The sequence below is a fragment of the Pteropus vampyrus genome, unplaced genomic scaffold (genome assembly GCF_000151845.1).
Source record: "Pteropus vampyrus isolate Shadow unplaced genomic scaffold, Pvam_2.0 Scaffold74, whole genome shotgun sequence".
Lineage (NCBI taxonomy): Eukaryota > Metazoa > Chordata > Mammalia > Chiroptera > Pteropodidae > Pteropus > Pteropus vampyrus.
The window spans coordinates 4,411,182-4,438,430 of NW_011888855.1; the positions used below are offsets into that span (position 1 = coordinate 4,411,182).

The 27,249-nt window shown below is 34.5% G+C and overlaps 1 protein-coding gene across 2 annotated transcripts in view; it reads left to right on the forward strand.

The window, feature by feature from the left end:
• Positions 1-27,249, forward strand: part of RAD50 (RAD50 double strand break repair protein) — an 85,648-nt gene that overhangs the window by 41,218 nt on the left and 17,181 nt on the right. For both annotated transcript variants that reach the window (XM_011362283.2, XM_023531903.1), the window contains exons 12-21: positions 1,205-1,380; positions 1,888-2,125; positions 7,254-7,443; positions 7,810-7,936; positions 8,360-8,553; positions 10,484-10,594; positions 11,028-11,120; positions 11,195-11,308; positions 19,033-19,160; positions 21,115-21,339. In XM_011362283.2, coding sequence (XP_011360585.1) covers positions 1,205-1,380; positions 1,888-2,125; positions 7,254-7,443; positions 7,810-7,936; positions 8,360-8,553; positions 10,484-10,594; positions 11,028-11,120; positions 11,195-11,308; positions 19,033-19,160; positions 21,115-21,339 — 1,596 coding nt within the window. The remainder of the gene's footprint in view (positions 1-1,204; positions 1,381-1,887; positions 2,126-7,253; positions 7,444-7,809; positions 7,937-8,359; positions 8,554-10,483; positions 10,595-11,027; positions 11,121-11,194; positions 11,309-19,032; positions 19,161-21,114; positions 21,340-27,249) is intronic.

Genomic DNA, 27,249 nt, shown 5'->3' on the forward strand with positions numbered 1-27,249 from the left:
TCCAGGAGCTGGGGGAAGAGAGAAAGAGTTATTGTTCAGTGGGAATAGAGTTTCAGTTAGGCAAGACAAAGTTTTCATCTGTTAAGCTGTTGTAAAATAATGTACATATGGTTAACACTACCGTACACTTAAAAATGGTTAAGGTGATAAGTTTCATGTTATGTGTTTTTTACTAAAAAAAAAAAAATGATTACTTTTTTCACATGTCACCTTGAGTAGTGGTTGGATAAGAGGGTTCATTTCGTGCAGATTTTTGAAGAAGATAGTGGATTTGGCCATGTTAAATTTGAATTTATTATGGAAATGTCTGTTAGAGAATAGAATATCAGAGTTTGAAATTCAGAAGATTAGAAGTTGTTGCTTTGTAAATGATAATTGGAGTCATTAGTATAGGCCATGTTACCTTGAAGGAATTGTGCAAAAAGAAGAGAAGAAGTTACAGTCAGACTCCTGGGAAACACCAACATTTAAACAAGTGAAGGTGACTGGGACATGCCCAGGGAGCCAGGGTAAGGGCCAAACAAGTATCTGGGATGCCTTGAGAAAATAGACCTTTAAGGAGAGGGTCAAACAGTGTTTGGTTCTGCTAGGATGGTGATCTTGATGAGCAGTGCCCAGTGGATTGGGTGGTTTTTTTCCAAGTTTTTCCATGACTCAAACAGTGGGAGGTTGGCTAAGATGATGTTTAAGAGTTAGAATGGAGGTAAATAGTACTAGTGATCAAAGTCTTTGATGTGTGAGAGAATGATGATCAGGACGTAAGTAGATAACAGCAAGGAGGGGACACAGGAAAAGTTTTTACAGAAGGGAAAGGAAATAATGTTGTGAAAGGGTCCAAAGGGAATTAGAATATTCCCCTCTCTTCTTTCCCTCCAGTAGATCTAGCAAGCATATTCTCCTTGCTGCAACTGTTAACCCACGATCTAAGACCATGAACCCCAGAAACCAGGCAGAATTTGCCTGCACTAACTACACCTTTTTCTTGGAGCAGGCCCATGATCAGTGTTGGCAACTGAGACTGTGTCCTGGGAAGAGCTCAGGCAGAAGTGATGATTGCCATGACTTCTTAAAAAAAAAAGTGCTTGGTCACAACAAACCTTTGTAATATTTGTTGACAGAATTTGTCTTATATCTACCTACTCAAAACTTTTCAAACTCACTTCTCATGTTCTATAATTGTAATCCATACTTACTCTTATTTTAGCAAGGAACTAGCTTCAGCTGAGCAAAATAAAAATCATATGAATAATGAGCTAAAAAGGAAGGAAGAGCAGTTGTCCAGTTATGAAGACAAGCTTTTTGATGTTTGTGGTAGCCAGGATTTTGAAAGTGATTTAGACAGACTTAAAGAAGAAATTGAAAAATCCTCAAAACAACGAGGTAAGTTACCTGCTTTATGTTATCAGTTACTATGACACTTCTTAATTTTCAGTGACAGATAGCTATTAAGGATGGGAGATTTAAAAACTTGGTTCTGGAGCCAGATGGCTTAAGTTTTAGTCCTGGTTCTACAACTCATTTGCTGTATTACTTTGTGCAAATTATTGAAACCTTCCTGTACTTCACATACTGAATCTGAGGACATAATTACTTACCACCTAGGCTATTAAGGAGGGGTAAATGAGATTATAGGTGTAAAGCCATTAGAACAGTTTCTGGCACATAATAAGCTCTAAAATTTTGTTATACTTTTTCTTTTACCAGAAAATAATTTATACAAATCTGAATGTATTGTGCCCTTTGGACAATATTTAAATATCAGAGAATTTTAATTTCTTTCATATGTGTTTATAAAGCAAGAAGAATCATTTACAGAAGAGGATGTAACCATATTGACAAAATCATATTTTATATTTTCACTTGGTATTTATTTATTTTTTAAAATAGCCATGCTGGCTGGAGCCACAGCAGTTTACTCCCAATTCATTACTCAGCTAACGGATGAAAACCAATCCTGTTGCCCCGTATGTCAGAGAATTTTTCAGACAGAAGCTGAATTACAAGATGTCATCAGTGATTTGCAGTCTAAGCTGCGGCTTGCTCCAGATAAACTCAAGTCAACAGAATCAGAACTAAAGAAAAAAGAAAAGCGGCGTGATGAAATGCTGGGGCTTGTGCCCATGAGGTGAGAATAGGGATTTACCTTTACCATACATGCAGCGGCAGCACTGGAAAAGGCACCAGTCCAAGGCCTGGCATATGGTAGTGACTCAGTAAGCATGTCTTGAATGAATAAAAATTAAAGTCAGGATTCTAAGCCAGTACGCCTCATCTCATGTTGTTTATATGGTAAGAAGAAATAATCATTGTATTTAAAGGTAAATTTGCCTCTTAATCTAGTCACGGGGCAGAATGTGTATGTCTATAACTCCTGAGACTTCGCTGGAGGGCAGAAATTTTGACATACTTAGAACTGTTTGTTGATATGTAACTTTCTAAAAACCCAGCAAAAGAGTTAAAGTACTGAAAAGCTCTGCCAGGAGACAAATTTTAAACTATATATATCTTTCCCACTTCCAAAAAGAATGGATTATAGAGGATTTCTCTTGTTTAGTTTTCCTTCACTTTTACAAGAAATTCAGATGACGGTCTATTTATAAATAAAATCAAATCAAAAAGTATATGATAATTGCCTTGGTGTCTCCCAGAACAGAGCACAGAGCTGGTCACAAAGACCAATAACGCATGACCTTCAAGGAGCTGAGTCTAAGAAAGGAGACAGACTCTCAGAATTAGACATTTAGAAAGCTGGGCTTAATAAAGTGCTTAATTGATTTAAACAGATGCATTATTCAAGGACAGAGAAGCCAATGGACTACAAAATAAGAATTGAATTTTGAGAGCAAGGTGAGAAGGGGAATGTAAATCATAGGGAAGTCAGTTCAACTCAAGAGAAGGAAAGGGGAGAGGGAAACAAGAACAGTGTGTATAAAGGGAAGGAGTGTGTGGACTGTGCTGCAATAGAAATGTTATCTGGAGTTGGGAGAGCTATTTGTAGGGATTGGTTCCCATAAGTTGGGAAGGTAGGACTATATTATGTTCATTTCTAGCGAGTTACAACTCTCTGATAGGTGATAAGGAGTCATTCTGAGCGATTTAATCGATGTGTTTTAGGAAAATTAATATTAATGTATTAGATGGATGAGAGTAAGAAAAACTCTGGAAACAGAAAAACCAAGAGGGAATGTTGTCCTGGAAAACCAATGAGGAGTTTCAGGAAAAGTAGGAAAGGTCTAAGAAGATGTGCTTTGTGGTAGCCAGCCTCCAAGATGGTCCCCAGTGATCCCTACCTCCTGGTATTCAGTCTTGTATAGCCTTCCCTCATGTTCCAGGACTGGTCTGTGTAACTGATAAAATACGACAGAAATGATAGCATGTCCCTTCCAGGATTAGGTTATGTAAGGCACTAAGACTTCTTACTCTTTTTTGCTCTCTCTTGGATCTGGGGGGAAGCCAGCTGCCATGTTGTGAGTAGCCCTGTGGAGGGAGCCAATCGGTGAGGACTTGGGGTCTTTGAACAGCCATGCGAATGAGTACCATTTGTAGCAATCAGGCTTGAGGTGACTGTAGCTCTAGCCGTCAGCTTGACTGCAACTTCAATAAGACACCTAAGTCAGAAGTACCCAGATAGCTGCTCTTGATTCTCATATCTGTAAGGGATAAGTGCTGTTTTAAGCTGCTAGGTTTTGATCTGTTTTGTTATGCAACAGTAGATAACTAATATAATCATCCAAGGTGAAAACCAGATTATTGGCTACAGAGAGAATGTGATAAGACAAAAGCTGTGCTATGAGAATAAAAAGGAAGAAGAATAAGACAGTATCTTAAAAAGAAAAAGATCAAATAAAAGTTAAAATTTAACATTTATAGAAAGTGCATGTCAAGGAAATGTGAGCTTAGTTCTGTGTCATACCGATATATTATAAATAGTAGAAGTCAACATTGTATTATATTTTAGGATACTTGCCATCACAGTTCTCCTTCTCAGAGTAAGGTGCCTGCCGCCTTATTCATCGTTGTAGCTCCATTATTCTTTGTGTATTGTTACTTTGGTAACTATCTGCTGAATGAACGGGAACTGCAGTATCTGTTCTGGTTATTTATTGTAGTGTAACAAACCTCCTCAAAACGTAATGCCTCACAGCAAAAATTTATTATGGTTTTTCATGGTTCTGAAGAATGGGCTTCGGTGGGTGGTTCTCAGTTGGGGTCTTTCACATGGTTGAGTTAGATGTTATCTGCAGCCATCTCAAGGCTCTCCTGGGCTGGACGTTCAAGATGGCTGATTGATATGGCTGGCAGTGATGCTGACTGTTGTCTGGGAGCCCAGCTGGGGCTGTCAAACTGAATGTCTTCACATGGCCTCCACATGTGTCACAGACTTTCAGCAGCATAGTGGCTGAGTTACCAAAGGAAATATTCTAAGAGCAAATATTCCAAGAGACAGGAAAGAGAAGCTGTAAGTCTCAAGATCTGGGCCCAGAAACCGGCACAGTGTCTCTTCCGCTGTTTTCTCTTGGTTAGAGCAGTCACAGAGCCTGTCAGCGTTCAACGAGAAGACCCAGATTTCACCTTTTGATGGGAGAAGTGGCAGAGTATTTGTGGCCAACTTTAATCCAGTTAGTACCCCAGTATCTGGCGTGGCACCTATGGACTGTTCTGGTCACCACACATAAGATAACCTGAAGCTAAAAAATTGAATATGTAGTCTGTTAGGTGACAATCAGTGCTGTGGAGAAAAATACAACAGGATAAGATAATAGAGAGTACCTGACAGGTGGAGGCTCAGAGGGGAGTAGCTGATGAAGGTGGTATTTGAGCAGAGATGTAAGAGAATTGAGGGAGCCAGCCATGCAGGTGTCTAGAAGAGCATTCCAGGCAGTACAAAATTCCTGAGGTCTGTTTGACCTGAAGGCCAAAGGAGACAGTGGTTGAAGATGAGCTCAGAGAGATAGTAGGAGCCAAATTTTGCTTATCCTCTTTGAAGAAAATAATACTTTCATTTAAAGCTCCAAACTTACCAATACTTAATATAAGACACCCATCATGAGTAAAATGTCAGATGAAAATATACTTGTTCATTTTGCTTAGTAATGACTCAGGTTCATTTATTATAACACTTCATTCAAATAAAAACACAACTAAAATTTCTCCCATTCTTCCAAAGGTTTTTTCAGTACCATGTCTGTGTTGGTCCCTTTTACATAAAATCCCCTTGGAAAAGAGATACTGTCACAAAAATAGGTGAATTGAGTTTTCTGAAAATTAAAAAAAACAAAACAGAGAACCTAAATAGATCTCAGTAGCCCATTTTCTCAGGAAATATCTTTTTCTTAGAATACTTAATTTTAGCATCTTAGGTAATCATCAAAAAAGAAGGCACCATAACTTGGACCACATTGATAAGGGTTTTTGGTGTGCATGTGAACATTTAAAAATGGGTTAAAATTGTGAACAGATGCCTGTAGATCTCCACAAAGATGTCCCCAGGTCAGGTGAATGCTTGACTTTCATAGCTGTGTCACTTTTTAGTTACTGGGCACATAATTTAAGACTAACCTGTGGTTTGTGACCACAATATTTAGGAAGTAATGTGAGCATGGAATTACTCATAATCTGCATACCTTCATATTTACTCAGAATTTTTTCATTTTTGTGGTATAAAAAATTATAGATCATCTATTGCAACAAATTACTTCAAGTTGGCATTTCTTAGTCATACTGTGGACTTCTTAAAATCATTAAGTACTAGCAGTATTCAAGAGCTAACCCTTGAGTTTCTAGTTTCTCCTTTAGTTTATTATAAGATTCCCATTAAAAGCCAGTTTAATTTATTGTGCTAATTTAATTTTAAATAAGAATTTGGAATTTTCCGAAATAAACTTAATAGCTTTCTTAAAAGGTAAAATACAAGTTTAATTGTTTTAGAGGTATCAGCAACGTTATAAATTATAAACGTTTAACACTATGTCGTACACCTGAAACTAATATAATACTGTATGTCAACTCTAATTAAAAAAAAAAATTTTTTTTAAGACACTAAACCAGGAAAAAAAGAAACTATATGAGAAAGGCAGTGCTTTAAGTGCTAAGTTGGGTGGCAATGAAATAGATGTAGACATTCAGAGAAGAGGGAGACAAGTAAAAACTAGTTCTGAGAGGAGATGTCCTAGGAAGAGGGACTAGACTGCCTTGAAGATTAGGTGGGATTTGATAAGCTTCCGGGGCAGGACAGTGTTCCAATACTAGGGAATTGCTCCTTTCCATTAACCAGATCATCACAGACATCTTGAATATAAAATGGAAAAACTTCTCCCTAGTTAGCCCTTCTGGGCTACCAAGATTTAAAACAAATGTGCCCATAGTTTTCAGTGTGAATTTTGTCTACTTTTATTATTTCTGAACTTAACCATAAAAAGAATTAATAAAATAATGGCAAAAAATATATGCATATGTATGGGGCCAGTACGTGCCACATTAGCTGGAATAGCAGCAGTAAACTGGGTTAACAGCTTTTGTACTATAAACCCATGTAGCACTTGGCTGAATGGTTTTCTTCCTTCTTTCCACCATTTTTTAAACTTTTTATCCTTTAAGACAGAAAAACTACAAAAATAGTACATATACCCTTCACCTAGCTTTTCCTGATGATCAAAACTTATGTGACCGTAATACAGTTATCAAGAAGTAAACATTGGTTTAATGCTCTTAACTAAACTACAAACCATATTTGAGTTTTGGCAGTCTTTCCATTAATGTCCTTTTTCTGTTTCAGGACTTGACTCAGGATCCCACACTGCATCTAGTATTATTTCTCCTTAGCTCCTGCAGTCTGTAACAGTTCTTCAGTCTGTCTTTGATGATCTTTTTACTTTTGATGAGTGTGGTCAGTTAACTTGTAGAATATGGCCGCAAACAGCACAATAATAATTGTTGCAAGCAGCATCTACCAAAGGATACTAAAATCAGTGGGCACAAATTTGAGGAGAAGCAGGTTATTTAGATAGTCTTAATATATTTCTCTTAAGATATTAATTATGAAAAGAAAAATAGTAACTTTTCTGGCTGACACCATCCTAATCAAGTGAATAACGTCTCCATTAATAAGACATACTGACATCATGTACCCATTGATATGATGCCCTGAGGATACAATATCACTTCTATGATATTATTGTCAAAAATACATAACTTCAGTCTCATTATGAGAAAATATTAGGTAGCTTATTTTTAATTGTGTGTTCTCTGTTAAGGCAAGGCATAATTGATTTGAAAGAGAAGGAAATACCAGAATTAAGAAACAAACTGCAGAATGTCAATAGAGACATGCAGCGCCTAAAGAATGACATAGAAGAACAGGAAACACTCTTGGGTACAATCATGCCTGAAGAAGAAAGTGCTAAACAGAGTCTGACAGATGTTACAATTATGGAGAGGTTGCAGGTAAGTTTATTGCCATTTGAGGCAGAATAAAACTTGTTTCATGGTGGTTCAAACGTTAAGTGAGAGTGTTAAAAACAATAGCTGGTATTCAGGTACAGATTGTGTTTAGAGGTCTTCATCCTGAATTATTCATAAATTATAAGAAATAAGTAATAGTCCTGTTTGTTTTCATTTTTAGTCTGCTTTGTATTGCTTATATCATTGAAATTATTAGAAATTATTAAAAATTAACTTCATTTTCATCCTTTTAAATGTTATTAAAATATCTGAAAGTCGTAAATTTGGATTAAAAATAGCAGTTTTTAAAGATTTTTCAATAATGATAATGCAGTAAGTTTCTTAAATGAGAACTGTTTCATTCTTAAGATGGAACTTAAAGATGTTGAAAGAAAAATTGCACAACAAGCAGCTAAGCTACAAGGACTGGACTTGGATAGAACCGTTCAACAAGTAAACCAGGAAAAACAAGAAAAACAACACAAATTAGATACAGGTAATACAGTGTTTCCTCATGTACCCTTTAAAGACTTCAACATTCCCAGCATCTGCTTTTTACCATAAATTTTACACCTGTTACGTGGACAAGGAACTGTTTTTCTTCCTTCCAGTTCACAGTATAGTCACTCTCTTTTTTTCTCAAAAGCATCACTTCTCAGTTTCCTCACTTTGCACAACAGATTTTGGATGATGAGTATTATTTGAGCTGTACTCTTTCTCAGCCTCACCTGTAAGTGGCCAGGAGGGGACAGAAAGCTGGTTTAGGGGCTGGAGGGGTACTTGTGGCATTTTTGTTGCAGTGCGTGGACCCATAGAAACCCGCCTTTGCGAATTCCATAGACCTGTAAAACTGGAAGGATGTTGGTCATAGCATTTTCTGTACCCTTACATTAATCATTGTATCAATCTTTTCATTCAGTTTCCAGTAAGATTGAATTGAATCGTAAGCTTATACAGGACCAGCAGGAACAGATTCAACACCTCAAAAGTATAACAAATGAACTTAAATCAGAGAAACTTCAGATATCCACTAATTTACAGCGTCGTCAGCAGCTGGAGGAACAGACTGTGGAATTCTCCACTGAAGTTCAGTCCTTATACAGAGAGATTAAGGTAAGGACATTCATATGTGTTTGTCTTTTAAATTAGTTCAAATGTATAAATGCTTTTTATTGGTGTAGTGCTGGGGTCCCTAACCCCAGGGCTGCAGTATGATACCAGCCCATGGCCTGTTAGGGACTAGGCCGCACAGCAGGAGGTGAGCAGCGGGTGAGCAAGCAAAGCTTCATCTGTATTTGCAGCCGCTCCCCAGCACTAACATCACCACCTCAGCTCCGCCTCAGATCATCAGGCATTAGATTCTCATAGGAGCACTGGTCCCTGGTACCAAAAAGGTTGGAGATCACTGCTGTAGTGTTTAGAATTATGGTTATTGTGAGGATAAAATGAAAATGGTATAATGATTCTATATGGCTCCTGCGTGACAGAACTTGGTAAAGATTTTTGGGAGAAGGATTTTGGTTATAATAAGGAAGAACTGGCTGCCTGGTTAATTTAATAGTGAACTTCCTATTATTAGAGGTGGTCAGATGGTGGCTGGCTAACTCCATGTAAGGATTCCTCCCTATATGGGAGATTTGTTCTATCTACAGAGTCTGTGTCCATGGCAGATACTACCTCTCAGTCATAGCACTTTCTCTGTTTGATTCCAGACGTAGTCTTGGAATCCTTCCCAAAACAATGAACAGGCACTGAGTTGCCACATGGAATGGAACCCATTTGGAATCCCTCATCTAGATTAATCACATCTGAGACCCAACCAATTAAGTTTTGAACAGTTTTAGAAATAATAATCTTATTTAGGTTTTCATAATTATATATATATACATTGAGTAAGCACTAAATATATTATCGAATTTATAGTTAGTATAGTGTTTAAGTATTTTTGAATTTATAGTTAGTATAAATTTATAGTTAGTATAAATTTATAGTTAGTATAGTGTTTAAGTATTTTTGAATTACAAATTATCAGAGGCGTAGAGTATGATATAAAATAGTAGCGTCTTACATTTATATAGTTGGTTTTTATAGAGTACTTTGACAATAGCCATTTAGTATCTCAGTAACCCCATTAAAATATGTGACTAAATCCCTTTTTATAGAAAAAGGAATTGAGATTTTTAGGTGTCCCATGACTTGTTTAAGTTCACACAGCTAGGAAGAAACTAGGTTAATTTCAGATGTTAGGTCTCCTGAAATCGAAGACATTTGACTTCCCACTGCCCCATACCACTTCCCAGTATGAAAGAATATACCTGCAATGAAATAATACCAAGTAACCATTTCTACCTTAGCGTATCTTTAGATTTTTCAGATTCTTAAAATGTTTAAAGATCATTGTTTCGAACAGTGGTTATCATATAATTATGCTGTAGAGATGTTAGAAGGCACATAATGCAGAATTCTGATGAGTAAACTAGTTTGTACCTGAAAACCCCTTTCCTTCCAAAATAGTTGTGGACACATTAATATCAGTGTGTACCAGTACATTTTATTACCATAGAATACCTACTGAGTCTTAGCAAACTTAGCTTCAGGACAAAAGTGTTCTTTACAATCATATTCCCATCTATAAAAGAGACCTGGAGTGAATGAGCTTTTCCTATTCTTTGTCACACAGAGCTGACATGGGCCCTTGCAAACTCACAAAAACTTAAACCTGAAGCCATATATTCATATAATTGGGAGCACATGGCGCAGATTATGAATCAAGACAGCAGTGAGGCAGTATAGCATAGTAGCTCAGAGAGAGACTGGAGCTGTATGGAATTTGAATCCTGGATCTTTTATTTACTGGCTCTTGCGACCCTGGACAAATCATTTCTGTGCCTGTTTACTCATCTGAAATAAGTATTGAAAATAATGGCACCTTCCTCAAAGGGTTGTTGGAAGGAGCAAATGAGTTGATTTTTAAAGTCTATAAAGTCTGACACCTGAAATAAGGTAATGGAATGTATGTAAAACTTAGTTTTTATATTTTTAGGATGCTAAAGAGCAGATAAGCCCTTTGGAAACAACATTGGAAAAGTTCCAACAGGAAAAAGAAGAATTAGTCTACAAAAAAAATACAAGCAACAAAATAACACAGGATAAAGTAAGATTTCATTTATATGTTTATTTACCAAATATATATATTAAATATTATTATGTTCAGAGTACGATGTTGGACACTATTATTTCACATGAAATTAAAAACATAAGATAAATGGTATTTTCAGATTTGTAACATAATCTTGATGTTAAAAATTCTTGTTAGAGTAAGGATTAAACTTAAATTAGTTTGCTTCTTGGTCTAAAATAGAAGTTGAAAATTGAGCCTATTCAATCCAATCCCATAGGTGATAAAGAAGATTGTCCAAGATCATAAAATTTGCTGATGATGAAAATTAGAACCCAAGACTTCTGATTTCCAAGCCAGTGTTTCACTGTGTTCTAATTTTTTGTTACCTTAGTATAAGATATTTCCATGAAAATAAATCTTAAATGCCCTGGTCCTCAACAAGTGTGTACTTAATATTTTTCCACAGATAAATGATATCAAAGAGAAGGTTAAAAATATTCATGGTTATATGAAAAACATTGAGAATTATATTCAGGATGGGAAAGACGACTATAAGAAGGTAATTTAAAACTTAAAACTATTTATTTGTTTATATTTTTACTTCTTATGCTTAAAGAATTTTCTTTTTTGTAGCAAAAAGAAACTGAACTTGATAAAGTAATAGCTCAACTAAGTGAATGCGAGAAACGCAAAGAAAAGATAAATAAGGAAATGGGAATCATGAGACAAGATATTGATACACAGAAGGTAGGTTCTTTTTGCTTATTGCTTATGATATCACTTTTACCAATAACATTTTTTTCTTTATTTTTTACTTTTATTTACAGTAGATCTGTTAAGTAAAAATGCAAAAAGTAGAGAAAATCAATTCCAATAACATATTCTTTCCTTTTTTTTAAATGATTATTTTTAATAAAAGATCCACTTGGTAAAAATTTTAACATAAAAGCCTAAAATAAAAGTCCCTCCCTTCTGCTAATTATCAGTCTCACTCCTAGGTGTCATTACTGTTAATAGCTTTTTGTTTGTTCTTAAAGAAGTTTCTTATTCATACACCAGCAGATAATATATGTGTGTATGTGTATATGTATTTACCTTTACAGATAAGAGCATATACCACTCATATTCTACACCTTTTTTCGCTTAATGCAATTTGATCTTACATATCTACTCAGCTCACAGATCCATAATATTTTTTAATGGATATAAAATATTTCATTTTGTATATGTGCCATAACTTGATTACTTTCTTCCTTATTGTAAAACTGTGGCAATAAATACCTACATATATCTGGTTTTTTTTTCTTATTCTAACATATTTTCATTAAATTATACAAAACAGGAATTGAGGTGTAATAATATATTTTTTAAAGTCTATAAGTAAAATATCTAAATATTAAACCATCTTTTAGTTGATTCCTATGTCATTTATTTTCTCTACTAAAGAAATTGATTTCCACGATATAATTAAAATCACAATGAGAAACTGTCTTCGTGTCTTATGCAAGCATGGTAGTTAATATACCTTTAAAAACTACAGCTAATCTTTGGACAATACTGGACTTAGGGATGCCAATCCCCTGTGCAGTCAGAAATTCAAGTATAACTTTTGACTCCCCCAAAACTTAATTGGCCCTCAGTATCTTTGGAGGATTGGTTCCCAGGACCCCCTGCAGATAACCAAAATTCAAGGATGTTCAAGTCCCTTGTATAAAGTGGTGTAGATCAGTGCATACAGTTGACCCTCTGCATCTGCTGCCAACCATGGATCGAAAACAGTACAGGTACAAATCTGCATTTAAGTGGACCTGCATAGTTCAAACTCTTATTGTTTAAGGGTCAACTGTATACCATTTCTCTGTTCTTACCATTTTAAACAAAATTTGCTGTTTTAATGCTTTCAGTATTTGGTTATAATTGGTTGTCAAACATCTCTTTGAAATTAGCCACATCAGGTTTCTGCAAGGTTTCTTACTATAGTGCCTGGAATTTCAAATGTATGACTATCAGGCAAAAGTAAATTGAATCTCTGCCATCTAACATATGCTGAATTACTATATAAATTTATGATGCATATATGACAAAATACTTAGTTATCACTAGCTAATATGTGGATTGCCTATTTAAAATCATAATCTCTAACTCAGTAATATGTCTCCATATACATACATATACTAAGATGAGTAAGATTTACCAATCTGTGACCCTTTTCAAGTTGATGGTCTAAATTTAGTGGATCTGACTATTAGTTCTATAACCTACCTTATTTGAGAAATTCTTTACTAAATTATATACATAGAGCAATGCCAAATAATTTAAATTAATGGGAAAATGAGAATGTGGAAATAAGGGACAAGAAGTTAATGAAATCAGGAGAGAAGTACATTATAACATTGTTTTGTTATAATGTTGATGAGATACCTAGGAACTTGTGTTTATGTCAATTAGCCTATGATAAAATTGGTTTTGTTATATATATCATTTCACTTCAAGTTGCAGAACCTAGTGATGATGTTAAACAAGGACTTACTGTGTATCAAATGTAAGTTATGAAATATGATGTGCTTTGTAAAGATTCTAGTAGTCACATGAAGAGAGGAAGTTAAGATTAGTTAAGATTCACATTGTCTCAAAACTAAAAGGAAACCAGTTCCTGTACTGAGACCAGAGAAAAATGTCTCCATTGGCATTCATAGAAAGGAAGATACCATGTAGATTAAAAAAAATCATGTCTTCAACAAACTTCATGGGGCTGTTTTTTTTTAAGTGTTTTAGCATCTCTATCATCCCTTGATGATGTTCCATAGAGGGTGGTACAATTGAAGCCTAAAATAAATGTTAGTGTTTAGAGAACAACTAGGGGCTAGGGGCACCCATCAAGAACATGTTTTTTCCACTCCTGAGTATTTAACCAAGAAAATTTAAAACATAGATTTACATAAAAATTTGTTCACAGCAGCATTATTTCTAATAGTCAAAATATGGAAACCATCCAAATGATCATTAACTTATGAATGGACTAACAAAATGTGATATATGCATATGTGTTAGGGTTCTCTAAAGAAACAACGAGGTATAGGTAGATGAATGAATATATGTATTATATATATAGTTCCAAGATCTGTATGTAGTTGGCAAGCTGGAAACTCATGTGAACTGATGTTATAGTTCCTGTCAGTTGGAGGGCCTGAGAACCAGGAAAGTCAACAGGCCAAAGAAGAGCCAAGGTTTTAGTTTGAGTCTGAAGGCAAGAAAAGACTACTGTCCTAGCTAATTTTTGTTTCCTTTAAGTGACCAGCTGCATGCATTTACTATCATCTGAGCTGGGTGATATGGGTTAATATTTAAGAGTTGAAAAGCCCAACAGTAGCTTATTTACATGATTGAACCCTACTAAATTTAGTCCACAAATTTAATAGTAATTTCCTTCATTTTTCATATGAAGGGAACTGAAAGTGATCTAACTTACCCAAGATCAAAAAAATAGTAACAGAGGTAGAACTTTACCTTACATTGTCAAATTGCTAGTATTATAGAAAAATAATTCTGGTGTACTATAACTGCGTCTGGTTTTTGTTCCTGCCTTTCTCTGATACTTTATATTTTGTAGACTATAATTGGAATTCTCACTGCTTAAAGTACAAGGACAGATTTGACCCAAAAGGCATTTCACTAACAATTATTGAGCCAGACACTGAGCTGATTAAATGAGTTAGTATATGTGAAGTGATCTCCACAATTGCTCTATATAACAGGTGGCATTATTATCACCATGTTACAGTTAAACCTAGGCTCAGAGACTTTAAACTAATTTTCCCAAAGTCATCCAGTCTGAAAGTTGTAACACTGAGATTTGAGCCTAGGGATACTGTACTCTTTAATGTGCTATATACTGTATTTCAAAATGAAAGTAAGGACAATAGAATCTAACCTAAAAGAAAGAAATGCCTACCTTTCTGGTGACTATGCAGGGAAACAGACCAGAAATAGTATTTCATGCCAAAAATCAATCTCACCAAAAAATGTAATTGCCTTTAAATAGTTCTTTCATGCTGACATTCAGTCAAGATGACGGAGTACATAAACAGTTTGCCTCCTCCAATGATGGCATCAAAATTACAACTAAATTACAGGACAGCTATCACTGAGAACCACGTGAGGACTAGATGGATAGAATTCTTACAACCAAGGATATAAAGAAGAAGTTACATTGAGACTGGTAGGAGAGGCAGAGATGTGGAATGGACTATGGCCACATCCACAGAACAGATAGCTACAGAGGTCCCCCTGAGGATCGAGGGGTCCCAGCCCCACACCAGGCTTCCCAGCCTGGGGCACCAGGGCTGGGAAGAGAAGTTCCCATAACATCTGGTTGTGAAAACTAGTGGAGATTGTGTCTGAGAAAGGTAACATGCTCTTAGAGACCTAATTAAGAAGACTGAAATCATATCAAGCATCTTCTCTGATCACAGTTTTATGAAACTAGAAATCAATTACAGAAATAAAACTGAAAAACATAAACACATGTGGAGGCTAAATAACATGTTGCTAAACAATGAATGGGTTAACAAAGATCAAGGAAGAAATCAAAAGATATCTTGAGACAAATGAAAATGAAAACATAGTCAAAATCTATGGGACACATTGAAAGCATTTCTAATAGGGAAGTTCATAGCAATACAGGCCTATCTCAAGAAACAAAAATCTCACTCTAACCTTACACCTTTCTTAGTATATCAGTTATATTTCTTTTTTATCCTCTCAGTGGTTGCCCTAAAGTTTGCAATAAACATTTACAGCTAATCCAAGTCTACTTCCAGTTAACACTATACTACTTCATAGACAGTATAAGTAGCTTAGAATAACAAAATAGTCCTAATTCCTCCCCTGTATTATTTCTGTCATTCATTTCGCTTATAAAGGAACTAGGAAAAGAAGGACAAGTAAAGCCTAAAGTGAGTAGAAGGAAAGAAATAAAGATTAGAGTTTAAAAAAATAAATAATAGAAAAGATCATTGAAATCAAGAGCTGGTTCTTTGAAGAGATAAACAATCTGATAAACCTTTAACTAGATTCATAAAGAAAAATTGAGAGGACCCAAATAAAATCGGAAATGAAAGAGAATTGAGAATGGACACCAGAGATACACACAAGATTATAAGAAAATACTGTGAACAGTAATATGCCAACAAATTGGACAACCTGAAAGAAATAGATAAATTCCTAGAAACATAAAACCTTCCAAAACTGAATCAGGAAGAAACAAAATCTGAACAGACTGAAAACTACTAACAAAATCGAATCATTTATCAAAAATCTCCCAACAGAAGTCCTGGACCAGATGGCTTCACAGGTGAATTTTACCAAACATTCTAAGAAGCATTAATACCTATCCTTCTCAAGGTATTCCAATAATTGAAGAGGAGGGAAAGCTCTCAAACTCATTCTTCAATGCCAGCATTATCCTGATACCAAAACCAGAGAAAGATACTATAAAATAGAAAATTACAGGCTAATATCCCTGATGAACATAGATGCAAAAATTCTCAAATATTAGCAAACCGAATCCAGCAATATATTAAAAAGGTCATACACTATGATCAAGTGGGTTTTATTCCTGAGATGCAAGTTTGGTTCAATATCCATAAGTCAATTAACATGATACGTCACATAAACAAAATGAAGTATAAAAATCGTATGATCATATCAATAGATGCACAAAAAGCAATTTATAAAATCCAGCATCCATTTATGATAACTCTCAACAAAGTGGATATAGATGTTACATTCCTTAACATAATAAAGGCCATATATGACAAACCCAGAGCTAACATCATATTCAATGGTGAAAACCTAAAAGCTTTTTTTTTTTTTTTAAGATTAGGAACAATACAAGGGATGTCCACTTTCATCATTTTTATTCGACATTGTATTGGAAGCCCTAGCCACAGCACTCATACAAGAAAAAGAAAGAAAAGGCATCGAAATTGCAAAGGAAGAGTAAAAGCATCACTATTTGCCGATGACATGATACTATTTAGAGAGAATCATAAAGATTCCGCCAAAAACTATGAGAACCTATAAATGAATTAAGTAGCAGGATGCAAAATTAATATTTAGAAATTAGTTGCATTTTATACACCAATAATGCAGTATCAGAAAGAAATTAAGAAGCCCATTTACAATTGCATCAAAAAGGATAAAATACCTGGGAATAAATTTAACCAAGGAGGTAAAGATCTGTACTCTGAAAACCATAACACATTAAAATAACTTCAAGAAGATACAAATAAATGAGAACATATACTGTGCTTGTATATTGGAAGAATATCGTTAAAATGTCCATATTATCCAACACAATCTATAGCTTCAGTGCAGTCCCTATCAATATACTAACGACATTTTTCACAGAACTAAACAAATAATCCTAAAATTTATATGGAACCACAAAAGACCTCAAATAGCCAAAGCAGTTTGTAGAAAGAAGTTGGTATCACACTACCTGATAACAGACTATTACTACAAAGCTATCGTAATTAAAACAGTATGATACTGGCATAAAAACACACATAGGTCAATTGAAGAGAATAGAGAGTCCACGAATAAACCCATGCCTATGTGGCCAATTAATCTATGACAAAGGAGGCAACGACATACAATGAGGTTAAGACCATTACATACACATACACACACAATAGAATATTACTCAGCCCTAAAAAAGAATGAAATCTTGCCATTCACGACAAGATGGATGGACCCAGAGGGTATTATGGTAGGTGAAATAAATCAGACAAGAAAGACAAATACCATATGACTTCACTTGCATGCAGAATCTAAAAAACAAGATAAATGAACAAACAAAACAAACTCTGAAGAGAACAAATTGATAATTACCAATTCAGAGGAGAGTTGGGTGATGAATGAAAAAAGTGAAGATTAAGAAATACTAATTAGCAGTTAAAAACCAGACAAAATGATGTACAGTACAGCATAGGGAATATAATCAATAATATAATAATTGGTGTCTGATGAGTCCTAGACTTATTGGGGAGGAATCAGTTCATAACTTACATAAATGTCTAATCACTATGTTGTACACCTGAAACAACTGGAATTGAGAACTAATTTACAAAAGAAAAAAGTTATTTCATGTGGCCATCAAAGCAAATTCCAGTGTTACATAATGATGAAAGCAAGCAATAGCACATTGTCTTGTTCCTAATAAGGAAAAAGTACTAGGATAGTCTCCCATGGAAGAATTTTAGAGAGTCACAGCAGCTGCAGTTGTACATGAGGTTGCCGTGGCAACAAAAGAATGTTTGCAACCATATGTCTTAATCTCCTTTAACTGCTTGTAATGATGCCTTTAATAAATATGTATATGTTTATGTTATTATTTCTAGGAAAACCAAAGGTAGCCTTAATGATAGTTAATTAAAAAAAGAAAAAGAAAACCTCAAAATAGTGATTCATAGATGGGCAAGGTTGGATATGAACAAATAAGCATGTGAGAGAAGTTCTTGGCTTCCCTTCTCTCCCACCTCCCAGATCCTTTTTCCCTGGTGACTCTGTGCCATGACTATTGGCAACAAGATATGTCAAAGATCTACCTCTCTCTCTTTCTTCCTACTTGACTGAGTTTACCTTGCCTGCAAGGGTTACTGAAGGAGGCTCCTAGCTCCCTCTTTGAGAAGTCCTGACTTTGAACTTGCAATGAGTTTTCTATAATCAGGCTGTATGTTAACCAACATTGTGTCTGCAGGAAATTAATTCTCTAAATTTCAGAATCATCGTATAAATTTTTTACCAATGTTTGTTTCTTGACAACATAAGTCTATTATTATCACCAGCAAAACTACTGAAATACTGTGTTGGTGTTCCTGCTGCTGCTAAGTGATTAGGTCTTTTTTAAGGTCAAAACTATTCAGTAAGAACAGCCAACTTTTTAGGTTTTCAGTTCAATTCAATGGCCAGAAAAGTGTCCTCAAGTACATAGATAAATACTATTTCTGTGGCATTTCTTACTGCCTTGTATGATTATTATATGTTAGCTTGAATATAAAGGTCTTATCTGATATACTTAACAGTATCTAAGTATTGCCACATATTAGGAGACAAATACAACCAGGCAAAAAAATTGAGTGGAAACTCTGATAAAAGTGATCTTTTAGATCAGTAAGCTCCATCGTGGGGTTCCTATGCAAGATGATCCAGTGGGGTATAGGTATAAAATATTTAAACATCTAGTTATTTTTTTATTTCATTAATTAAATTTCTGTTTTGCATGTATGTGTGTCATCCACATTAGTCTGGGCCTGTAGATCTCCTCACACTGGCTTATTCTCCCTCTGTTGCATTTAGCATGATTCTAAGTAAGGTAGAATTAGCTCTCCCTGTCAGCAGTTGCCTGTTATGAATCACATGTAGGTTACTTGATTATTTTTGTTAACTGATTTAATATTTACATTTAGATACAAGAAAGATGGCTGCAGGATAACCTAACATTAAGAAAAAGAAATGAAGAACTAAAAGAAGTTGAAGAAGAAAGAAAACAACATTTGAAGGAAATGGGTCAAATGCAAGTTTTACAAATGAAAAAGTATGCTTTTAAAAAGCATTGCTTAAGTAAAGGTCTTTATCATTGAATTGTAAAGAATATTTTTAAAAGGATTAAGACTTTAGCCTAAATGTCCCTTGAAACTTATAAGAAGGTGGACAGAATTTTTATACAAATACATTTTATGGCTTTGCGAATTAAATTCCTGAAGAAGTGATATAGAATGTATAGTCATACTGCAGTGATGGGCAGGTTTAAAAATGCTCCCAGATTTCTACTAGCCTGCTTCACAAGATAATGTTACTGAGCAAAAATAATATATAGCCCGTAGACCCTGCCTAGGTTAGAGCTTGTGCAGTTTCTAATATTGCCAGTAGAGTAATTGCCAAAGTCATTTGCTATTGTAGACCCATTTTAGATGGTCCCAGTTGTATGCCAACTACGGCAGGGTTTTTTTTTGTTGTTGTTGTTGTTGTTTTAAGATTCACCTAATTCTTCTCTCATCTGTTTTTTTGGTACTTAACTGTAGTTACTGTCTTCCTAGTGCAACAGAGAAGATTTTGTTCTTGCCTTCTCTGCCTTAGAGTTGCTTTAAAAATTTCATAAGAACCCTGTTGATGCTAAGGCACTAGTCTAGTATAAAAGATTGTGCTCACCAAGTAGATTTTGAACCGCCTCAGCAGGTTAAATATAGGTTTCTCATTCATTCATTCAACCATTTCTTGTAGATTTTTCATTTGTCTTCTTAACTTTACAAACAAACCTAAACCAAAGAATGCTTAAGTTTTTCTAAGAGATATAGTAAATTGAAATTTTAATTTAATTCATAAAACCTAACAAATGGTTAATCCTGTGTTATTGTAAGAACTCATAGTTTAGCTATTTAAGATCACTTTGATATAACAAGGAAATCAGACTTTATAACTGGAATAGTTCTTCATCTTCAGCATCTTCTTTTTTTAGGGGTAGGACACTGAGACTCTAAAAGAATCACAGGAAATTACGTTGAAAGCCAGGAACGTGACCCAGATATCCTAACTTCCAACCCTCTACTCTTTAATGCTATACTGTTGGTGCTCTCAATGGCAAATTGGAAAAAGTAAAGCTTTTTAGAAGAAACTTTAAAAGTAATAATTTAGTCTTTGCTACCAAAGACAAAAAAACATATTTTTATGATTTTTTCTGTGATTGATACATGGTACATAATAGTACCTTTTTTTTTTTTTTTTACATCCATTCAGACTACTGAATACAACTACTCTTTTTCAAACCTTTCTTCAGTCAGGACACAACAGAAATGTCAACAAAACAGATAATCAAGCCAATTCTTTAAGGATGTTCATAAACTTGAGAGCAGTGCCTGGCACCTAAGACGGTGCTTAAAAAGTAATTGTTAGGTGAATGAAGATTTTTAAAGCATACATTAATATCTGTATTATCTACCAAGTTATCAGAAAAGTTTGGATATTTTACTTTTTTGGTCAGTGTTAATGCTTTTTTGTATACTTATGCAAGGGAAAATTTGTTTTCATAGAGGACTATGAATTTTATTGTAAAAGAATAGTTTAATTGATATAAAATTATATTTGTTTTGATATATTGTGAACTACATTTTGACACCTGTCATTCAGTAACTTCTCAGTATTGGTAATTGTATATTCTCAGTTCACAATCAGAAGTTTGTGAATTTGTTAATGTTAATCAGGAATGCTTTACTTAGGTTAGTCTATGTCTACAAATCAGAAACTTTCTCATTGCTCACATGTTATGAGAGTTCTTTATTCAGCACACAAAAGTCAGCTGTTTAGAAAACTGGATGTTCGAGAGATTTGGAAGGAAGAAAATTTTCTTTCATAACTGAAGCTTAAAAAGCAAGAAGTGACTGTTAAATGCTGATTGCAAAGGAGAATGATAAATGATACTTATCTCTAAAGAGAATACTTCAGGCTGCTAAAAGCTAAAAATATCCCTCATTTGTCATTTTTCCCTTTTATAGTGACCATCAAAAGTTGGAAGAAAAAATAGAAAATATAAAAAGAAATCACAGTTTGGCAATAGGGCGACAGAAGGGTTATGAAGAAGAAATTATTCATTTTAAGAAAGAGCTTCGAGACTCTCAATTTCGAGATGCTGAGGAAAAGTATAGAGAAATGATGATTGTTATGAGAACAACAGAGCTTGTAAACAAGGATCTGGACATTTATTATAAGACCCTTGACCAGTAAGTATTGGACTGGGAATTTGGTTCCCATTGCAGTGATTATCAACTAGCATGTTTTTGTCATATTCTTTTTTCTTTTTAATTATATTTTATACATACCAAAGAATGGAAAAAATATGTGAATATACACACACACATGCTGAAGTTATGAAGGTAAGTTGTAAAGCATATTAAGAAGTACTCATGATACCACCCTCACACACACACCCAATTCAAGAACTCTACAGTTATCACTAGCTGACATCCACTTAAATACTCCTCCTTATCTCAACCTTCTGTCATTCCCACTCCTGGTAACCACTGCTTTCTATGTTTTTTTAAAAAAATAGTTTTATTATATGTGTGTTGGGGTTTTTTTGAGCTTTTAAAAAATATATTCTGTGTATCCTTCTAGGATTCGCTTTTTCAAATGTTGTTTTATTTTGTATACTCATGTTGCTTATAGCTGTAGTTCATTCATCTTCACCAATGTACAGGATTCTATTGTGGGAATATATACCAGTGTGTATCCATTCCCCAGTAGATAGATGTTCAGTTGTTTTCAGGTCTTTACCCTTGCTGCTAGGAACGTTCTTGTCATGTCTTTTGAAGCAAAAGTGTAAGAGATTCCCTCGAGTATATGTGGGAGTAAAATTTCTGGGTTGTAGGGTATGCTCAATTTTATAAAATGATGTTAAATTTTTTGCCAAAGTAGTTTTACTAACTGACACCACTAACAGAATATAAGCATTTTTTTGATAAATCTTGACATTAATTTTTGTCAATTTCTTTATTTTTTTTTTTTTACCAATCTAAGAGGTTTAAAATGATAAGTCATTGTGGTCTTCATTTGCAGTCCCTGATTTCTAATATTGCTGAATATCTTTTCATATTTGATCATTTTGTTTCTTTGAAACATTTATGTGTTTTACCCATTTTTAATGTCTTATTGGTCATCTTATTGACTTGCAGTGTTCTTTATCTCCTCTACGTTTTAGTTCTTTTTCAGTTATGTGAATTACAAATAAATTCTCGAGCTTTTTATATTTATCTTTTCACTGATAGTGTCTTTTAATGAACAGATTTGATTTTAAAGTAGTTGAATTTAGCAGTCTTCTCTGGTTAGCTCTTTTTGTGTCTTGTTTAAGGAATCCTTCTCTACTATATTTTCTTCTAAAATTTTTGAAATTTTGCTTTTCACATTTTAGTACATTTAAGTATTAACTCTTAAATTGAATTTTATGGACAGCAAGAGGTAGGAATCCAATTTCATTTTTTCCTTTTGGATAACCAACTATCCTGGCTCTGTTTATTGATAGTCTATCCTTTTCTTAATGATCTGCAGTGTCACTTATGTCATATATCAGAATTTCATATGTGTATGGGTCAGTTCTGAGTTTTTCATTCTATTTCATTTGTCATTTTATCTATCTTTGTACCATTGCTGAAACTGTCTTAATTACTACAACTCTGTAATATATTCTGCATATAACAGAACTTTGTGTTTCATTCAGTCTATGTGGTCTTTTAACTAGTGAATTTAATCCTCTCAATTTGTGATTGATTACTTAACAGAGTTGTATTTTTTTCTCTTTTTTCCCCACATTCCTGCTTTCTGTGAGATTGATTTTTCATTATTCCTTCTTTTTCCCTTTTTTGGATTGTAAATGACATATTCTACTTTAGTTATTTAGGTGTTTACCTTTAAATCTTTAACATGCATATTTTAAAATCAAAAGCATTGATTCTCAAAGCAGTTCTGGAGCAACATTATCAGTATTACCTTGGAACTTGTTAGACAAGTGACAGGCAGAGATGAAGTCCCACACCCACACTGTGGAGATTAATAAACATATCTCAGCTTTGGAGATTCCCCCTGAGGAACAAGGGGTCCAAGCCCCACATTGGGCTCCCCAGCCAAGGCACTTGTGCTGAGAAGTCCCTATAACATCTGGCTTTGAACACCAGCAGGGATATCCTAGAAAGTTGAAGGGCAGTAGGAAACTGAAATGCCCTTCTTAAAGGGTTTGCACACAAACTCATTAGCTCAAAGCTCTATCACAGAGGCAGCAGTTCAAGAAGTGCTTGGGTCATATGGGGAGGAATTAAATCGACTAACTTTATGATGAGACTGGAAGGCCAAGAATCAGTGGGAACTCTCTCAGGAGACAGAAGCACTGGTGGGTGCCATTGTTCCTTTGTTGAGCTCTCCTTGCACCTAACAGGCCTCAGATAAGTGGGCACAAAATCTGTCACTCTCTGTTAACCTGGCTGTCACTGTTTTCCCTGCCCCAGGGTCTCCCTGAGACCCTGCCCCAATCAATTAACTTGTTCACCTGGCTAGAGTCTCTTTCAGTGACTCCAGTGGGGGACTGTGCCACTGGGCCTCACATAAGGCCACTCAGGGAGATGTAGCAGATCTACGTAACACATAGAAACAAACACAGAGACAGCCAGAACAAGGAAACAGAGAAGTATATTCCAAACGAAAGAACAGGACAAAACTCCAGAAAAAGAACTAAATGAAGCAGACAAGCATTCTACCAGATAATAGTTCAAAGCAATGGCTATAAAGAATCTCAACGAATTTGAGAGAACTCAGTGAGAACTTCAACGAAGAGACAGAAAATATAAAAACCAACCAGAACTGAGGGATACAATAACTAAAATGAAAAATACACCAGAGGAAATCAACAGCAGATTAGATGATGCAAAAAATGAATCAGCAATCTGGAAGACAAGGTAGTATAAATCACCCAATTGAAACAGCAAAAAGAAAAAAATATCTTAATAAGGATAGTTTAAGGGACCTCTTAGACATCTAGTATACAAATGTTTTTGGCATAGGAGTCAAAGAAAACGAGAAAGAAAGGGATAGAAAATATATGAAGTAAACTTCCCTAACCCGGTGACGGAAGTAGACATACAAGTCCAAGAAGCGCAGAAAGTCTTAGACAAAATGAACTCAGGCCCACTCCAAGACACATCGTAATTAAAATGCCAAAAGTTAGAGATAAAAAGAGAATCTTAAAAATAACGAGAAAAGCAGTGAGATACGTACAAGGGAGCCACCATCAGACCACCAACTGATTTTTAACAGAAATTTCGTAGTGCAGAAGAGAATGGCATGATATATTCAAAGTGATGAAAGCGAGAGAATACTCTGTCCAGCAAGATTATTATTCAGAATTGAACAATAGATAAGGAGTTTCCCAGACAAACAACAACTAAAGGAGTTCATCACCACTAAACCATCATTATAAGACATATTAAAGGGACTTTCTTTAAGTGGAAAAGGCCAAAACTAAAAATAAAATATAGGAAGGAAAAAAAATCTCATTGATAAAAGTAAACACTAAAAGTAGTGGATTAGCTAATGATAGAGCTAGTATGAAGGGCTACAATAATAAATTACATACACAAAAGATGTAAAATAGATGACAGAAACATAAATGGGGGTGAGTAAAAATGTAGTGCTTTTAGAATGCATTCAAGGTTTTTTAAGCGACCATCAACTTAAAATAGACTGCTACAAACATATCTTGGTGTATGTGAATCTCATGCTAACCACAAACCAAAAACCTGTAATATAGAATAGATACACAAAAGTAGAGAAAGGAATACAAACCATTATAGACAGTCATCAATGTACAAGAGAGTAGAAGAAGAAAAAGAGAAGAACCATAAAAATAAATAGAAAACTAAAATGACAGTAACTACATACCCATCAGTAATTACTGTATTATTTTTTAATTCCTTTCAAGGCATAGGGTGGCTGAAAGGATTTTTAAAAAAGAAGACTCATACATATGCTGCCTACAAAAGATTCAACTGCTCATCAAAAGACACATACAGAATGAAAGTGAAAGGATGGAAAAGTATATTTAATGGAAATGGAAAAAATCTGGGGTCGCAATTCTTACTTCAGACAAAATAGACTTTAAAACAAAGGCTGTAACAAGAGACATAGAAGAGTATTACATAATAATAAAGAGATCAATCCAACAAGTGGATATAATTGCCCAACATAGGAGCACCTAAATATATAAAGCAAATGTTAACAGATATAAAAAGGAGAGATTGACAGTAATACAGTGAAGGTAGGGGACTTTAACAGCCCACTTACATCAATGGGTATATCATCTAGAGAGAAAATCAACAAGCTAAGAGTGGCTTAGATCAGATGGACTTAATAGATATTTACAAAACATCCTACCCCAAAATAAAATGCACATTCTTTGCAAGTGCATATGGAATATTTTCCAGGATAGACCACATGTTAGACCACAAAATTTAAGAAGATTGAAATTGTTGAAATCAAACAATTTCTCCCATCACAACAGTATGAAACTAGAGATCAATTACAAGAAGAAAACTAGAAAAAAACAAATGTGGCATAAACAACTAACCAATCAATGGGTTAATGAAATTAGGTAAGAAATCAGAAGATATCTTGCAACAAATGAAAATGGAAACAATCCAAATCTATGGGACACAGCAAAAGCAGTTCTAAGAGGGAAATTCGTAGCAATACAGGTCTAACTTAGAAAACAAGAAAAATCTCAGCCTCACACCTAAAGGAACTAGAAAAAGAACAAAGCCAAAAGTGAATAGAAGGAAGGAAAATAAAGATCAGGGCAGGAATAAATGAAATATAGAATTTAAAAAATATATAGAAAAAAAAACTCAAGAGCTGGTTCTTTAAAGGGTAAAGAAAATTAATAAAACTTTAGCCAGACTCATCAAGAAAAATAGAGGCCAAGTAAATCAGAAATGAAAGAGGAGGAAGAATTCAAGAAAGAATACCTATTCTCAAACTATTCCAAATGATTGAATAGAAGGGAAAACTCCTAAATTCATTCTTCAATGTCAGCATTATCCTGATAACAAAACCAAAGAAAGAACTATAAAATAGAAAATGACAGGCTAATATCCCTGATGAACATAGATGTAAATATCCTCATGAACACAGATGAACATATCCTCAACAAAATATTAGCAGACCAAATCCAGCAGTACATTAAAAAGATCACACACCATGATCAGATGGGATTTATTCCAGGCATACAAGTTTGGTTCATTATCTGCAGATCAATTAATATGATACACCATATAAACATAATGAAAGATTAAAACCATATGATTATATCAATAGATTCAAGAAAGGCTTTTGAAAAATTCAACGTCTATTTATGATAAAAGCTCAGCAAAGTTGGTATAGAGGGTAGATACCTCAATATAATAAAGGCCATCTATGACAAACTTGTAGCTGATGTTATACCCAATGGTAAAACCCTAAAAGCCTTTCTTTAAGATCAGGAATAAGACAGGGATGACAATTCTCTTTTATTCAACATAGTATTGGAAGTCCTAGCCACAGCAGGCAGACAGGAAAATAATAAAATGAGGCCTCCAAATCAGGAAGTAAGAGTAAAAACTGTCACAATTTGCAGGTGACATAACTATATATAGAAAACCCTAAAGATTCCACCAAAATATTTGAACTAATAATGAATTCAGCAAAATTTCAGGATACAAAAATCAATATTCAGAAATCAGTTCTGTTTTTATACACTAATAATGAACTATCAGAAAGAAATTAAGAAAACAATCACACAATTACATCAAAAGTAATAAAATACCTAGGAATAAATTTAACCAAGAAAGTAAAAGATCTGTGCGAGCAATTAGATATTAATGAGAGAAAAAGAAAAGACACCAGTAAATGGAAGGACCATGCTCATAGATTGGAAGAATTAATATCGTTAAAATGTCCATACTACCCAAAGCAATCTTCAGATTCAATGAAATCCTTATCAAAATAACAATGGCATTTTTCACAGAATTAGAACAAATAATCCTAAAGTTTATATGGACTCACAAAAGACCCTGAATAGCCAAAGCAATCTTGAGAAAGAATAGTTGGAGGTA